This window comes from Hirundo rustica, chromosome 2, assembly GCF_015227805.2.
Source record: "Hirundo rustica isolate bHirRus1 chromosome 2, bHirRus1.pri.v3, whole genome shotgun sequence".
In the NCBI taxonomy this organism is placed as follows: Eukaryota; Metazoa; Chordata; class Aves; order Passeriformes; family Hirundinidae; genus Hirundo; species Hirundo rustica.
Window position 1 is genome coordinate 30,496,828 of NC_053451.1, and position 17,324 is coordinate 30,514,151.

General features: G+C 45.3%; 1 protein-coding gene across 1 annotated transcript in view; it reads left to right on the plus strand.

The window, feature by feature from the left end:
* Positions 1-2,793: 2,793 nt before the first annotated feature.
* The window catches only part of LOC120748604 (alpha-2-macroglobulin-like protein 1), a 29,772-nt gene continuing 15,241 nt past the window's right edge, over positions 2,794-17,324 (plus strand). The window contains exons 1-14 of the mRNA XM_040055215.1: positions 2,794-2,818; positions 3,459-3,524; positions 8,084-8,132; positions 9,900-10,083; positions 11,065-11,227; positions 11,585-11,637; positions 12,498-12,515; positions 13,031-13,190; positions 13,801-13,885; positions 14,702-14,816; positions 15,094-15,208; positions 15,602-15,711; positions 16,249-16,416; positions 17,011-17,241. Of these exons, the coding sequence (XP_039911149.1) occupies positions 2,794-2,818; positions 3,459-3,524; positions 8,084-8,132; positions 9,900-10,083; positions 11,065-11,227; positions 11,585-11,637; positions 12,498-12,515; positions 13,031-13,190; positions 13,801-13,885; positions 14,702-14,816; positions 15,094-15,208; positions 15,602-15,711; positions 16,249-16,416; positions 17,011-17,241 (1,542 nt within the window). The remainder of the gene's footprint in view (positions 2,819-3,458; positions 3,525-8,083; positions 8,133-9,899; positions 10,084-11,064; positions 11,228-11,584; positions 11,638-12,497; positions 12,516-13,030; positions 13,191-13,800; positions 13,886-14,701; positions 14,817-15,093; positions 15,209-15,601; positions 15,712-16,248; positions 16,417-17,010; positions 17,242-17,324) is intronic.

Genomic DNA, 17,324 nt, shown 5'->3' on the forward strand with positions numbered 1-17,324 from the left:
CAGGTTTGTCTCCTAAGGAGATCTGAAATGGAGGCAGAGAGGGCAAAGGACGAAACATTAGAGAATGAGAAAAGGCAGATCAGGGAGAAAGATGTGGAAAGAGCAGAGTATAAAGGTTACACTGTAAGCAAAACATCCCATCTATTGCTCCTGGCATGTGGTCTTGGGGACTTGTCATAAAACACACAAGGGTCTTTGAGGGTCTTTGAGTGACACAAGGGTCATTTGACTCTTTGACTCAAATGTTTTTAAGTGTTTTTTAAAAAAGTCGGGATAGGGTCCCCTTCTCAAATAACAAATAGCTCTTACCAGTGTTGCTGAGAAGTCCTATTGCTAAATAAGATTTCTTGACATTCAGCCTGAATTTGCCATCGTCCTTCAGTTTTACCTACTCTGCCTGTTCAGCTTTACTCTAAACATTTTTCTGCTACCTCGATCTTAATTTTCATATAGTTTCTAGGTTGTGATTCTGCTTTCCCATCTTGAAATTCATGCTCTTTTTATGAAGGTAAAATCATGTCAATGCAAACAAAATACAAATCTGTTGTGAATAGGTATAATCTTTATCTCCCCCTCTCTGACCTTTCTGACTTTTACTGTTTCTCACTGTCCTATCTCACTTTAAACTGGAAATCCTCAGGCAGCTCTGCCAGAGCTGCTTGCATGTTAAAATAAATTAAATAGTGAAATGCGGCTTCATGGAAACTCTAATGTCCTAAGGGCCTGAATGCCACATCCCTGTACAAGTTGAAACAAAGGAGGTTAAACTGGACAGACATTCTTGGTATTTTACAACATGCCTGGAGACACACTGGGAACACAGTGTGGAATTAGGGTGCCAGTGAGAAGAGTAGAACCATTTTCACAGCATCCAGTTTTGTTTAGCTGAGACAATCAGGGAGAAGTATTTAAAAAGTGAAGAGAAAATCTCATATAGCTATTTACAAGCTTTATTTAAAATTAAAAAACCAAAACAAACCTAAAAAACCAGCATCCAACAGCTGGTGGGGACTGTGTCTGTCAGCCTTGCAGTGGGGTTCAGAACTTTCTTGAACTCTTCCCGTGGTTCTTGGGACACTTCCCAGAAATCACTCTTCCTATATGCAAGGGCAGGAAAAAGCAGAATATGCTGGTATGGGCTTGTCAATACATAGAAATATAACTTATTTCTGTACATAGAAATATAACATTTCTGAAACTAGTGTTCCTTGGTTCATTAGCTGTGGCCAAAGTGTGTTGAAAGAGGAGCTTCCCTGTCACTGATTCCAACAACATCTTGATTTCCAAATATTTGTGACTGGAAAATTGCAGTAGTGGTAGTTCAAGGTTACAGTGTTGTGCAAATATGCAAGAAAACTTAAAGCTCCAAAGGGAAACAGAAGTCTAGGCATATGCTTACATTCGGCATGCAAAAAGAGGGATAGAAGCAACTGTTGTTGGAATCCTGGAGCTTTCAGGCTACTGTAGCACCTACTAGAAGGCAGAGGAATAGAAAATAACCTGCATGCATCAATAAAACATAATGTTGCTTTTACAATCTGAATCTCAGCAAGCAGTAGACCCTCCAAAATTTACATCTGTAGATAACCTTCGGGAAAGGCCCATTCTGAGCAGTGAAGAATTGTTGCCATTGTTTTATCTCAACTTTTTGCAGCCTCCCCTTTGAACAGCCTCATTCCAGTAACTGCTTTCCTCTGGCTAGACGAGCTGTTCATCCAGCTGCTTACCTGTTTACTCTTTTCTTTCCCCACTATCTTGCTGCCTTTGTGGGAGTGATTGGCATCTGGAAAGGTTTCAGTCTGTCTCACCTGTCCATGAGGGTCCTAACAGTGACAAAAACTCAAGTTTGGCTTGGGTTGACCCTGGCTTCTGCAGGGTCAAACTGGCATTCTTGAAAAGAGCTGTGAGTCCAGACCGAATTGATTCTTGGTGACAATCTGATTTCCCTCGAATCAAGGTATCCAGGAAAGATCTCGAGACATTGTGCTGTGTGTGTCTTGTAATGATTTTTCCTTGGTGAGGCAACCTGTACCTTTGAACTGCCTTTTAAATCTCACAAAAATGAGCTCTCAAACCCCATATCTGTGATCTTCTGCCACTTCAGGCTCACTGGGAGTGGCAGCTGTAGCACAGAAGCTGTTCTGCTGTGCTGGTGAGTTTTAGACAGAGCTTGGTCTGCTGAGAGCACCTACCTGGTAATATTCAGGGATTTTTCCTACCTCAAGTACTTTACAGCTTTGGATGGATGTTGGATTAAAGGTCTGATGGCAAAAGCATGGGAAAGGCATAGGGAATACCATGGGAAGAGGAAGGGAAGGAGGCTGGCAGCTTGGTTTGAGTGTTCATATATAATTCTTCACTTAGGGGGCTGAGGATACAGTAGGTGCCCAGTGGGTGCACATAGTTGGATATAATATGGGAACCACAAAGAACATTTATGAGATTTTTTTTTTTTTTTCCATGGGTAATACAGCCAAAAGGACTAAAGAAGGGAGAAGCTGGACAGTTTTGTGATTTAGTATAATTTTTTGGGGAGGGGCTGTAGCAGGGGCTTTGAAGAGCCACTAGCTTTGTGCTGAGAACCTTTTGATAGAAGTACTCGAGTAGATACAATTTTCCCTCTCCAGTCTCACCCTCTCTTTCCTGTTCTTTTTAAGGTAGAAATAGAGGAGAGGCATAGTGAAAGCTTCCTCCTCTCATCCCACTTGCCATGGGTTTTTCCCTACAAGGAATAGCTAGTCACTGCCATAGTGTCACAGAAAGCCTAAGGAATTCAGATGTGCGTGCTTAAAGATGGCCAAGACGAATGTCATGCTCAGTAAGTCCTGCCCTCTCTGCACACCTGGGTGTCTGTCTTTATTTTTTTCCTCTATTTTCTTTTCAAGAGGAGATTGCACATAGGAATCCTGTGTATGAGCTGGGGACATACTCTTAGAGGGGCTATTTGCACCTGCAGCCATGGTGCAGCACCCCAGGAGATACCTCAAAGCCAGGGCTGTGCTTTGGGTGCTGGCCTGTGCTGGAGCAGGGGGTCTGGATGGATTGTGATACTGACCCTGTGGATCACTTCCTTGGAGAGGTGGGAGGGAGACTTGTGCATCAGACAGTGGTGGCCAAAGCCAAGATGCTGTGGGCAGTAGCAAAAGTGGTCTTGACTGCAGCTTTGGTGCTCTGTGCTTAGCTCAGACAGCCCTGGAGGTGGTCGTTGGATACAGTCAGCTGTCCTCCTCTTCCACAGCATCTCCCTTTGTGCTGTTGGTTTTCCTTTTCTTCCAGGAATAGTAATGAGCTGTGACCTTTGTACTCATTTTTTAGATATCCCCAGGTGCATTCCTCTGCTGCTTCATTTCTTGCTGTCTGATATCATTGTATTTTTCATGGTAATAGAGGATGAAGGAATGGGAAAGATTTTCAAAGAGGGGAGTTTTCAACTGGACATGCACTGCACTCTTTTCCAGGTAGCGGGAATGACAGGCTTGTTGTGGATCTTCAGAGACTTCTTGACATTGAGAAGGATGTTGGAAGTATGGAAATTTGCTTCTGAAATAAAGGGCATTGCATCCTTTTGAATGCAGGAACACATCCAGATTAGATGGCATAACTGAGGAAGGCATGTCTGGGTGGGCTGGGGAAGGGCTCTAGGAGGGAGTAGTGTTAGATCTGGCTGATTCAACTCTGACTTCCCTCTGTCTTTTTCCTAGCTCTGAAGTTCTCTCTCTCCATCCCTCTTTCCTCTTCTTAATCTGCTTCCAGCTCCTCACCAACAGACAGCAGGTCTCAGTGCTGGGAAAAAGAGCTGGAGTCACAACTGCAATGTTTCCAAGGTCAACTGATGCCAATTGAAGTCCTACAAATTATTTGATTAAATAGATTTCAATGAACAAATGAGAAGCCTTTATTTAATCAATTTCATCTTCTTTTGAGCTGGCAACCAGTACACACTGAACAAATATTGTCAACGTTCCTTTTTAAACCTATTTTTGCTGTCCAAAAGTGTGTGCTGTGACTGTGCATGTTTGATCAATCCTGCTAGGATAATGCTTTAGAGTATTCACTTTTTGTAGTTTTTCATGACAAGAATGTAATGAGATAAATATATATATATATATATTTATTTTTTTCATTCCACAATTCATTCCTGCACAGCTTAATGGAATCTAGACTTCAATTACTGCACAAATCCCTCAGCACCTAAAATCTGTCATTAAGTAAAGCTACCTTAGATGTTTTGGATTCACTGAAAGTAAGCTTGTCTAAACATATTTGACATTTACATGGATTCAATTTAAACAAGGCAAGATTTATCACTCAAAAAATAATTAACTGATTGATTTTTTCCCCCCTTTTTCTGGTCAATGTGTTCCTCAGTGTTTCAGAAATTATAGAGCTTAGCTCCTCACAACTAGTTCCTATTTACAGGTATGGAGGGCAAAAGCAATTTCCATGCGTTTGCAGTCCCCAAAGGCTTTTCCAGTTTGAATAAGCTAGTCAGTACTTTGAACCAGGTGAAAAAACAGGAAAAAAAAGGAAGTGTTCTGTGGAGACATGAACAGAGCTCTCTTGTTAAAAACTGGCTGAACACTTGTAAAGCGTTTTCTGGACATTTACCACTGACTTTTACTTACTCAATAGTCTGCTTTAAGATATTGTAGTAAATGTGTAGGGCTTTATTAACTTTTTTACTGTAATTACTTGAGTGTATTCTAAAACTGTGTCTCACCACCCTCATGGAAAAGAATTTATTCCTTGCACCCAGACTAAATCTACCCTCTTTCAGTTTAAAATTTTGCCCCTTGTGCTGTCACTCCAGGCCCTGCTAAAATGTCTCTCTCCATCTTTCTTATAAGCTCCAGTTAGGTACTGGGAGGCTGCTCTAAGGCCTCTCTGGAGCTTTCTCTTCTCCAGGCTGAACAACCCCAACTCTCTCAGCCTGTCTCCATAGGAGTGGAGCTCCAGCCCTCTGACCATCTTGGTGGCCTCCTCTGGACTTTCACCAGGAGGTGAATGTCATTCTTGTACCAGTGTCCCTAGAGCTGGATGGAGCACTCCAGCTGGGATGTCACTAGAGCAGGGTAGTGAATAATACAAGTGAACATGGAAAACTGGTTCTAAGGTCTGAATCTGAGCCTGTAAAACTGCATGCTTTTCTTTTTTTTTTTTTTTTTTTCTTTCTTTAGTTTTGCAGACCTTTATCCTGGGGTCTGGTTTCTTCTCTGCAATGCCTCAGGTCAGTTTGCTAGGACTATTCCTGTAGAAGATGAGTTTTGTTCATTTTTTTTCCACTGAGGAGTTCCTTGGTTGTAATCAAAGTTGCCAGTTAACTGAGAAAGTAAGTGGCTTGGCCAAAATTAAGAATCTAGCCTTAGACCTGACAAATGTTCCCACAAATACATTATAGGTAGTTAAATCTTCACCACAGTTTTTAAAGGTGGAACTTGCTTTATGTAGGACCCCAAACTTTAACACTAAGTTCCGGTTTGGGTTTTGATTCTTTATTAAGACTAGAGACGATTCCTAAGCCACTGTGTTAAGATCTAGGGAAATTGTGGGCTTGGCCAAGCCAGTTTATTAATTTGTAAACAGTTTTCAACTTCTGTGAGCGGTTATCTACTTGATGACCATGTTTGAATTAACAAGTCAGGATATTGTGGTTAAGAGAAGTCACTCTGCCTGGAGGGCTGCTGAGATTTCCTCCATTTGGTGGGGTGAGTAAGAGAGATGAAGCAAAAGCTAAGAAGGCTCAGAAGGGAACAGACTCTTTCAATGGCACGTGTGGATTTTCTGAGTGTGTTAGCTGGTGAACTGGTTACTGATCCCTTTTGTGAGAAATATGAAAAGCTGAAGGTCTCAGGGTTCACATTTGTCCTTTGAAGAGCGATCCATGCCTTGCCTGTGGTTTGAGCGCCTTCTTATGACAGTTTCCAAAATCCCTTGGGCATCATTTCGAAATCTGCCCAAACTGTATTCCAACTAAAGAAATTAAAGCCTACAGTCTAAAAGATGGACAAAAAAAAAAAAAAAAAATTAATAAGATTTGCAGCTCTTTGAATGATCTTGGTGTAGGGGCCAAGCATTGAGTGAGGCATAGAATAGTTTACACTATGTTGCCTTCAAGCTTTCTGACCCAGTCAGTTCCTGCTCCTTCTGCTGTGTTTGTCCAGGTGTGTTCCCAATTCCTTGCTTGGTTTTGGTGCAATGGACAAATCTGCTGTCAAGGCAGCAGAAGGAGGGTGCAGCAGTCTACTTTGCTATTGTGGAGAGAGTCTTTAAAGGGATTCCATTATGTTATGGATGCCAGCCAGGTTGCAGAAATACTAAGGCCTGATAGATTTTTATGAACCTTACATGAACTATGAAATATCCTTAAATGCAAAAGTTTACTTCACTGTCAGAACACAAGGATAACAAACCTTGTTGTCTTTGAAAATGCTACACAGGAGTTATGGATTGAGTGTGTCTGTGTGTAAGAGGCAAGTTGGAAATGTCAGTGATAAGGAGCATAAGCAAAGAAGTTTGTGAATGGAAAGGAAAGAAGGCAACAACAGAGGAGGCCCAAGGCCTGTATGACATTGGTGATAAGTGTCTAGAGGGGGATGAAGAGTGATTCAGTTGCTTTGATGAATTACCCTGCACTACAGGCTCTTCAACAGATGTGATTCTTCAAAGAAAGTGAGGACTTCTTCCTCTCTGCGCAGTCCGCTATCAAAGTGCTCTGCCCACATCGGTACTCTCCTCATGCAGTTCATTGAGATCACTGCCTTTTTATTTTCTTCAAAGATATTAAAACACAGGAGTGATTTTCAAGGTCCTTTTCCTCATTCTGAACCATGGACAGTGTTATCCATCTATCATATGTCTGACCTTCAGTAAGACTTCTCTTTTTCCTTTTCAGTTTTTGATTCATGTTTTAACTGCGGAGGAGAGGTGTTTATACAGTTTTGCATTGCCAGTATGGACTATGTCCTTTGCTCTGGCTGAAGAGTGTTTTCAGGAGGAGTAGATCCCTTACTCCCCATGGGAATCTTGGCTCAACACTTCTATCACAAAGGCCTTCTTGGAGTCCATTTAGAGAAAGAAAATTAAGAACTAGAAATGCTACACAACCTTGCTTTGCTTTGGTCTGCTACAGAGACTTTGTCTGGGTTTGTGACACCTGTGCAGCTGTCAGCCATTGCCTTCAATGCAGATCCTTCAAATGTTCATGTGACCAAAAGCCAGGTTTGCCAAAGCTAAACAAGGAGTAGGGAGCGCACCTGGGCAAACACGGTAAGAGGGCGTGGGTCAGACAAATCTCCCCAGTGCTGGCCTCAGTGGGTGCAGCTCCTGCCAGAAATCTGCCAGCCTCTGGACCTCTCCTGCTGTGATTTGTGATAGATCTGGTTCACGCTTTTTAGTAGGGAAATCTGGTTTTATACAAAAAATTTGTGAGTTTGCCTGGCTGACTCTTTTCAGCAGTGCTAAGCAATAGGAAAAGAGGCAAAACCTGATGCACAGGAAATTCCATATGAATATAAGGAACACTTCTTACTGTGCGGGTGACAGAGCACTGGAACAGATTGCCCAGAGAGGTTGTGGATTCTCCCTCACTGGAAATATTTGAAAACTGACTGGATGAAATCTGCTGCAATGTGCTGTGGGAGGAATCAGCTTCAGCAGGGAGGTTGGACCAGCTGACCCACTGTGGTCCCTTCCAATCCCACCCATTCTGTGGTTCTGTGCCTGTCATTATCAGTAACGTGACCTCTTTCTTTGAGAAGGACACAAAGAGACAAGAGCGGGGAGAATGTGCGCATCAAAATAAAAAGTGTCTAGTGTCCCTTGCCAAGGAGCCTAACAGTGATTTAGGCCAACTCAAAATTGACTTCTATCAGCCTCTGGCCAGTTATCTCAATCAACTGAACAGTGAAATATTAACTCGAGACAAAGGCACTACTAGCCAGCAGCAGCATCCTGTACATAATGTGCAGCCCCCATGATGCATGTCAGTCTTCCCCATTCCACCTGGGAACAGACTGTGGAGAGCCTTGGGAACAGGGCTCCTGAGTTAGTGGAACATTTCTGTGCCTCCTGCTGTTTTTGCCAGGTGAAGAGATCCCAGCTGCCTGCTTGAGTAACATCATGTTGGGACCCAGGTATGGAAAGCTCTGACTGCATCATCACTATTAAATAGCACTGGGAAATATTTCCAGGCACAGAACCGTAGCTGTCTGTATTTTAAGGACAGTCCTTGCACATTTCAGCCCGGGCTAAGTAATGCTGTCTCACACAGGACTCGGATGTAGTTTGTGGACTGCTCACAGCAGGCACAGTGGTGACTGTGCTTTTCTGGAGGCCAAACTGCTTCACCAGGACAGTTCTCTACCCACTCTACAGGCTGCCATCAGTGCTACAAAATGTGCCACATATTTAATTTGCGAGTTTTAACCCGACCATCAGGTTCAAAAGCAAAACCAAAAGGCTGTATCCCTGGATGCCAGACCTTTTAGATCCAGACACAAATGATGAAGAACGGGAAGCCGTTCCTGAGGCCCTCTCCTTGCAGATGGTGCCATGACTAATGGGTGTTGCAGGGCACTGCTGGAGACCTCTGTGGGCAGTATTTGTTTCCATTTTTCTCATGGTTTGCAGGGAAGGAAAAGGTGAAGTCATGAGCTCATTAGTGGTTGCTGGCTGGTGGCAGTGTTGCTGCAGCGCTTCCTTATGCACATGGAAGGGTTTGCTCTGTTCCCAAGCCAGGCAGCCTAAGGAGATCCACATCTCCCTGATCTGATCCAGAGCTCCTGAGCTCCATCCTGCATGAGGACACTGCTGTGTGCAGGGGGCAGCTCTTGCTGCAGGCTGCACAGTGGCAATCCATCTCCAGCTGAAACAAAGGGATGCAAAGTGACAAGTGATCAGGACCTGGCCTGGGTCACTGATCAGCAAAGTTCTCACTGTTTTTTTTGCCGTGAGAAGTCCATTTGGTCAGGTGTCTCCATGGCAGCCTTGCAGGAGGGGATGTTCTGAACTGGTGGATGGCAGCCAAAGCGGCTGCTATTGGCTAAGGGGCGCTTGGCACAGTACACTTGTCCTTACAGCTGCCTGTGTGGGATCTCAGGAGAGAGGGAGAGGTGGGGAGAGGCTGGCTCCTCCCCACATCCCATATCTTCATTTAGGCTGTGCTAGAAAGAAATTACCCCCCGCCTATAAACAGTCTCAGAGGTTTTGGAGGAAGAGAGCCACTTGAGACTGAGCAGCAAGAGCCCCCAGGATGAGGATAACCATCCTCCTGAGCCTTCTGTTCCATGCTGCAGCTGCTTCACACCAACTGTGAGTGATGCTGACCTCCTGTTTCAGTCTCTTTCATGAAGGCATCGGTCTAGCTAGATGGACCGCATGCCATGCCATCAGCTCTCATGCTTCCTGCTCTATCAGATCACCCCAAGGAGGAGCTGAATTATATACCTTGCCTCCAATGCCTTAGTTTGACTCCTGCAGGTCAATACAAGACAGCTTTTTCGGGGGTCTTCCAGGTCAGACGTTAGGCCCAGAGGTGATTTGCTCTGCAGTTGCAATGCCAGATCAAATCATCGGTGTCTAGACTGCAAGGTCATGGAACCACTTCTTCTGAAGACTTCTGGGGTGTTTTTGGAGACTTCAGTAGATTGCTGGAATAAGGGGTTTGAGAAAGATTGTAGGGCTAAACTTAAGCTAATCAAGCAGATTAGCTTGATTTCTGTTTCTCAGCTTCCAGTGTAGCAACCACGTTGCTGGGCTCACTGTTGCTTTTGAATGTTGGTGGAAGCCATGGCACGTTGCTGAGGGATTCTGCAGTAGTGGGCCACAGTGGGGAAGCTTTCTTACACCTCTTGAGACCTCAGACTGATACCACCTCTCCTGTCTTCTGCCCCGCCCCCCAGACATTACCTGGTGGTGATCCCTGCAGCTCTGCGGTACCCATCCACCCAGGTCGCCTGCCTCCATATCACCTGTCATGATGCAAAAATCCAAGTGAATCTGGCCTTGGAGCGCTCTGCAGGACAGGAGCTCTTAATGCAGGAAACCATCCAGAAGAAGAAGACTTTCCTGTGCACTAAGTTCTGGGTGAGCCACCCTAGGCAAATGCCATCACTGATTTTCCTTTCAGGAAAATGCTTGTGTTACTCCCTAACCAGGGGTGATGCAGGTTGGGTCTGCTTTGTCTTGTTATGAGCCTTTCAAGAAGGGGAATGGGTGGTGAATAGGGATGCACAGCCCAACACAGTCTGTTGGTTAGCACTGAATTTCCTCTCTGAATCTAATGTTTAAATGGAGTTTACATTCGTTAAAATCTGCCAGAGTTCTGGATAGCACCTGTGTCCTTCTCCTCCATTACAGACCAGATGAAGAAACTTTAGCTCTTTCTGAAGGACTTGTGCTGGTTCACAGCTAAAGCTTGGGGAAATGATGTCTTGCAGGGTATACTGCAGTTTCTGTAGTACCTGAAGTCAGGCAGCAACTCAGCTCTTGGGAGCTACTGAACAATATTTGGATGGGAATGGATATGCTTGTTGTTTTTAAACAGCTTCTTAGAGGTTATTTATTGTTGGTGAGAACTTAGCAAAGGTCTGGGCTAAGGCAGACTTGTCTAAGCAATATCCCTTCTGTTATGCTGTATGTTCTGTGCTGAGGCTGCTGGGGTCCTTGACGTTCATTCTTTCTGGTTGTGTTTTCTACTTTGGATTTCTTGCTTGTAAGTGCTGGGTAGTTCTGAAAGCCTAACATTTGAGGCTGTGCAACTGCCTGATCTCTCTCTTTTGATTCTCTGCTACCATCTCCCACCTTGCTGTCATCTGCCTGTCTTCCTGAACAAGTTCTGAAGACTCAAAAGTGTCAGGTGTTTGCTTGTCACCATTGGGAAAAAGAACAGGTCCCATGCCATGCAGGGCCTCCTGCTGTTCATGAAGGACTGTGTGAGATCTGGATGTGATCTGGTTTCACAGGTTCTTGGTGATTGTTCCTTCCTGGCACAGTGGGAAGGAACCAGCTGTTCCACTTTGCTCTCAGGTTACCTGGGGCCTGTGTGCTCACCTCTCTCCTGTACAGGTTGCCCCTCCAGCTGATGGCACAGAGGAGGTTGCCACTGTAAAGCTGACCATCACAGGAGATGGGGTCAATGTCGAGGAGCAGAAAAAGGTCCTGATCGGCAAGGCCAGGAGTGGCACCATTGTCCAGACAGACAAGCCCATCTATGAACCAGGGCAGACAGGTGAGATGCAAATGGGAGCAGCTGAGGGTCCCAGGCTTTTTGCTGGTTGCACCATATGGAAAGACTGTGATGCCCTGAAATGTAAGAATGGCCCTAGCAGAAGGCTTTGAGACCATGTCTCTTGCTGGATGGTGTTTTCAGTGTTTGTCGTGTCTGGCTTGTGATGACTGTGGAGTTGCAGGAGGCAGGAGATAATGACAGCCATGTGCATGGTACCTTACATATGGGAATGTTAGTGTCAGATGTTACCACAAGTGTGTCTAGAATGGAGACAGGAGCTGGGGAAGCACATGGAACAGGGATCTGTGGGGAAAAACTGAGATCTGATAATATATTCCCTGATTTCCTTGCCTTCAGTGAAATTTCGCATTGTGACTCTGGATGAGGAATTCCTTGCACTCAACGATTCGGTAAGCGAGTCCTGGGGGTTGTGGAAGAGGCTGCCATGTACCATGCATGGATCCTGCCTCCTTTCCACCCTGTTTATCTGCCGAAGCTCCAACTTTTCCACATTCATCCCTGGCAGGCCTTATGAGTATGCAGAGGGGAATAGCAACTGCCAGGAAGGTGGCAGAGGCATGCATGTCTCTTCTCATCTTGGTAGAGCAGTCATGCAGCTGCAAATATGGGACATATTAATTCCTGATGTGATGGTGGCATGGGGGGAGTGAACAGATTGTAAATCAGGTTTTCCTTCTTGTGGGGGAAGGTGCTTTCAATCTGCACCCTACCAGCTGGAATGTGGGACATGCTGCTTAGACATTAGGACAAATTTTTTGATTGCAACAATGTGGAAATGTGTCCAGAAAAGTCATTCTCATCGTTGGAGATGTTCAGAACCCAGCTGGAGAAGGCTATGAGCAATCTTCTCAGGAAGACATGTTTCAGCAGGATGTTGGATTAGGTGGTCTCCAGAGGTTCTTTCCAAATTATGTGATCCTATACCTCTGTAACCCTCTTAAGACTGCACCTGAACCAGATCTAGGTTTGTTTGGGTAGTGACTTCTGAGTTTTTCTGTCATGAAGTCATTAGCAAGTGCTGTGTGACCTCCAGATGGGTTTTTCCTTTCCCTTTCTCTAGACCTTACTCTAATGAACCCACCTGGTATTTCTCCTTTTTGGTGGCATTTGTTTTACTTTGTATTGTTGTCAGTGCTCTTAAGTTTCCAAATCACCAGTTGCACATCCTTCAGAGAGGGCTCTGAGTCTGATGTGTGTGGTGCTGGCATGTGTTTCTCTTTTCTAATGTTTTTGCATTTTTTCTCCCCAGATTTCCCTGTTTCTCCTGGTGAGTGATGCTGAAATCTCACGTTAGAGTAATGGTGATGGTGGTAATTTCACTGTGATGTTCACGTTCAGTTTCTGGTAGATTTAACAGACCTCTGAGTGGAATAGTAGATTTTCTTTTTTTGTTGTTGGACGTTAAATTCTTAAACTAACATACTATTTTCAGCTTCTTTTTTACGCACTTCTTTGAGGTTGTGCTCCCAGGCACTTCAGTAGAAATCTGTGGTTGCAAGAGAATAAATAGAAAACTTAGATGCTTATGAAAGAAAATTAAAACTGCGAAGAATCTTTGCTTAAGATCAGAATTTAAAAAAGTGTAGAAGGAGGCTCAGATGCTGGCTGCAGAATCTGAACATTATCATGTCTTCAAAATTTCCTGGTCAGTCTATACCAAACCTCACTTCCTTAGCTATAGAACCTGGTAGTCCACAACACTCAAATCCTGAAGCTCAGTTTCTGTGGGACGTGGATCAACGAGATGCTGGAACAACAACCCCTTCTTTCTTGTGGGTGTAGGACCCTAAGAACAACCAGATCGAGCAGTGGCAGGAGGTGGTCCCTCAGGACGGCATCGTGGAGCTGTCCTTCCAGCTGAGCGACGAGCCCCTGCTGGGAGCGTACGTCATCAACGTCACCAGCGCCGGAGCCTACGGCAGCTTCTCCGTTAAGGAGCGCGGTATGAGCACACGGGGCTTTGTCTGAGCTCCTGGGAGGGCCTTGCACTCCTGGGCCAGGGAGCAGGGTGCTTATTCCTTGATAACCATCCCAGGAGCAAATGGGAAAAGGAGTAGCATCTGTCATGGGAAAGAGTCTGAGCTGAGGCTCAGGAGAGGAGACCACTTCAGGGCCTTGGTTTAGTGTGTGGGAGGAGCGTTGTGCGTGGCCCCAGACCTTTGATATGGTTGATTCCTGTGGATCTCAGAGTGAGATAAAACAAGGCAATTTAGGATGGACTTTCCCAGAGAATATGAAGTCCAGTGCCCTTTCACTTGACTTCCATTCCCTAACCCACTGTATTGGGAGGCCAGCCTTCTCTCAGCAAAAACAGCCGTCAGAAGTGGAGGAACATGGGCATGTTTGGTTTTAGTTTGGGGAGGAGAAAATCATCCAGGGCCTACACACAAATGTGTTAAAGATACATGGAAAGCCTTTCCTTTACCCTCCTCACCACCTTCCTTCTCCATTTCCTGTCCCTTATTCCACCACAGTCTTCCTTTATGTTAATTCTTTGTGAAGGCTGTCCCTGGCCTGTGTTTCCTACAGTTTTCTCTGTTTTTCTTTTCCAGTGCTGCCAAAATTTGAAGTGATCTTTGAGGCGCCAAATCAGATTTATTCACTAGATACAACCTTCCTGCTCCGGGTGTGTGGCAGGTGAGGATTCTGATGGGAGGGATGGCCCTATGTTAATTTCTGGCCTGATGTGCGCAAACTGGATGGGTAACCATGAGGAGCTAAGGGCAAGTTTACTACACTTCAGTCACAGGAAGCCAGAATCTTCCATGGCAGCTGTTTGCACCCTGAGGCAACACAAAACATTCCTGTAACTATCATTCTGATACTCTAATGCCCCTTTTCTAAAAACGCTCCACAAATCTCCGCACACAAAACCTGGGGGAACAGCCTACCCTTTGACAAGCAATGTGTGTGGGACAGGTCATGCCAGATATGTGGTGTTCATCTCCCTGAAGAACAAACTCATGGGAAATGATGGGAAGTTTTTCCAGATTATGCTAAGTGGAAACTAGAGGGAGGCAAAAAGGAATTGCCCCAGGTATGATCCAAGGACAACACTACAGTTAGCCCCATGTAAACATGATTTTTTAATAGAAGGCACTGTCTTAATCTCCCATGTTTCTGCATGTAAGATGATGAATGACTTCAGCCCATCCTGGAGTTATTGCAGGTGATGCTGATATGTAGTACAGTCAGCACCTACAACACTCTAGTTACCTAAACCAGTTTTGTTTGATGCTAGTAATATCATAAAGCCCTTGATCTCCCATCACTGCACAGCCCTGGCCTGACCCCACTTGCTGGGTCAGGACTCCTGGGGCTGCTGTACGTATAGCACTCTTGTGTTATATTGTGAATATCCAGCAGTGAGTGCTCTCTGGGGTTATGCAAAGCAAGCCATGTGTTCTCCCACTGTGTCTGACTGTCTTTGCCTTTCCCTGCTCCCCCAAACAGACACACTCGTGGGAAAAGCATCCAGGGGATGGTTCATGTGAGCCTTTGTCAGAAGATAGCCCCGTTCCTGCCCAGTGCTTCCAAACCCGATCTCTGTCTAAAATTCAGCAACCAGGTGAGGTGCTTAGGAAGAGCTGAGCCTCAGGGTAAGACAAGGCTGCTGGGTCCTCTAGCTGAAGTAACAGCAATGTTAACCCATTGTTTTGGCCACTGCTTGGCCACTGCTGGTGCTGCCTCTCAGCAGCTGTGCCTCTTCATGTGCCTGCTCCATGTCCTGGGCTGCAGTGCCAAAGGCAAAGCGCCCTGAGATATGCCACTGTTCCTCTGCCACTTCCATAACTTCCAATCCAAGTGCCTCACTCTGACCTTGTTTCTTCTCTCTGTACTTTCAGACAGATGAGGCAGGTTGCTTCTTCACAAACGTGAGCCTGTCCTCCTTCAGCCGAGACTTTCGGTACTATCAGGACCGCATAGATGCAGAGGCCGTGCTGGTGGAGGATGACACAGGTAGCTCTGGAATTTCTGGTGCCTGGGAAGAGGCAGGTGAAGTGTGCCAATCTGACCAAAAGCACCAGAGACTCTCGGGCTAGGAAGGGATCTGAGCCTTCTGAGCCCATTGGGAGCTATCCAACCCCACAGACAGAGGCAGCAGCTCTTGATGGCACGACACACTCACTCTGAGTGAAGTGCCAGGTGGTGAGGTTCTCTAAAAGCTAGAAATTAAGTGGGAGGAAGATCAGATACCCAGAATCTTGGGCAGATCACCATTGGGACGTGAAATGTGCGTGCAGCTGAACACGTCCGTCTGTATTACCAGTGGATCACTGCAGGGAAATTGCTGAGAAGTGCTTGGCTTTCTTGCTCCCTCTCTCATGTTTCTGTCTTGCTGCTTTCATTCAGAGATACAGGTCAACGCTTCCCACAAATTACTTATCTCCAGGATTGGTGGGGTGGCCTTGTTTGATGATGTGAATTCTTACTACCACCCTGGACAGATATACAGAGGAAAGGTAATTCCCAGTCCCAGTTCTTTGGAGGGGAATTCATGAGCAATATTTCACTGTAATCTTTACTTACTGTCTTTTCTGACCCCATCCCTAGTCAGGGGCTTGGGAGAGCACAAATGACTCCCGGAGACAAAACTCTTGAATTGTCCAATGTCAGGATAACACCCAAGACTGCCATTTACCAAATAACCCAGGAGGGGGAGCAGCTATGGGCTTTAATATGTGGGGTGCAAACACAAACATTTGGAATTTCAGCAGCCAGGAAGTCTTCTGCTGTGAAGGAGTAGAGAGCATTGGAGTTTGGACCAGATGACCCACTGTGATCCCTTCCAACCTTACCCATTTTATGATTCTGTGAATGACCACGGTAGTGCAAGTGGTAATATGACAGGAGCAGTGGCAGTGTTGATAAAATTAATAGTGACTGAAAGAGTGATCTTGCTGCCTTTGGAAACACCGCTCCTGACTTGGGGAAGCCAGAGATTCTGTCTGCTAATTTAGATTCTTCTGCACTTCTCTTGCTCCCCATGATGTTCTCAGATTAAAGTATTTGATTACCAAGGCAAGGCACTGAAGAACAAAGAAGTTCTCCTCATAGTAAACTGTGCTGAGCAGCAATTTATGCAGAAGTACATCACTGGGAACTCTGGAACAGCTTCATTTAGCCTGGATACCTCTGCCTGGAACAGCACCATGGCCTCCCTGGAGGTAAGTGAAGAAGGATGTGTCTTGTGGCAGGGGGATGTGTGCATGTCAGAGCTATTTACTGCCCCACAGACATCCTCCTTGTTCCTTCCTGAGGGAGAGTAACTCAAATCTGAAACATCTCAGCATGTTCTAGATATTGGCTGAGATCTTGGCTCTCCCTCTGAGAGCTTATTCTCCAGGTCCCGGTTGCTTTCTTCTGTCGTTAGTGGACACGAAGAAAAAAGATACTCACACTCAAGTTGTCCAGAAAAAAAGAAGGCTTCTTTATTTTGATTACCTCATTTATATAGATTCTGGACAATGACAAGGGATTGGAGAACAAGGTTACCACCTCTCCATCCCACTGGCCAGGCTAGAAGTCAATCCATTGTCCCTCATCAAAGAGGAATGTGAAAAACAACTCTTTGTTTATGTTACAAGCGTGAGAAAACTCCACTACAGAACTATAAACATCTCAGAAGGCTAAGAAAATATAGCAATATTCCTCATGAGCTCTCCACAGAGAGACCTGTCCTTTGGCATTGCTCAGATCATCTCACTGAGGTGATTTGCTTAACTAGAGAAATTACCTGCTTTGGTTTTTTGTCTCACCAGGCAAGTGTCCTGCATCACGATTCAGACAGAGAGCCTGGGACAGTTGACTTGAGTTACCAGCGAGCCTCTTATTCCGTACATCCATTCTACAGCACCAGCAGGAGCTTCCTCTCTATCATCCGTGTGCCAGAGACAATGCCCTGTGATATAACACAGTCTGTCCAGGTGGACTTCAGAATTTATGAGGAAGACCTGGAACATGGGCCCAAGCGTGTCATTTTCTCCTACTTTGTGAGTTTCTAGGAAAGCACTAGTGGGTGACAGCTGAAGATCAGCATCTCTGCTGAGGTTCAAGCCTGATATTTGATAGTCTT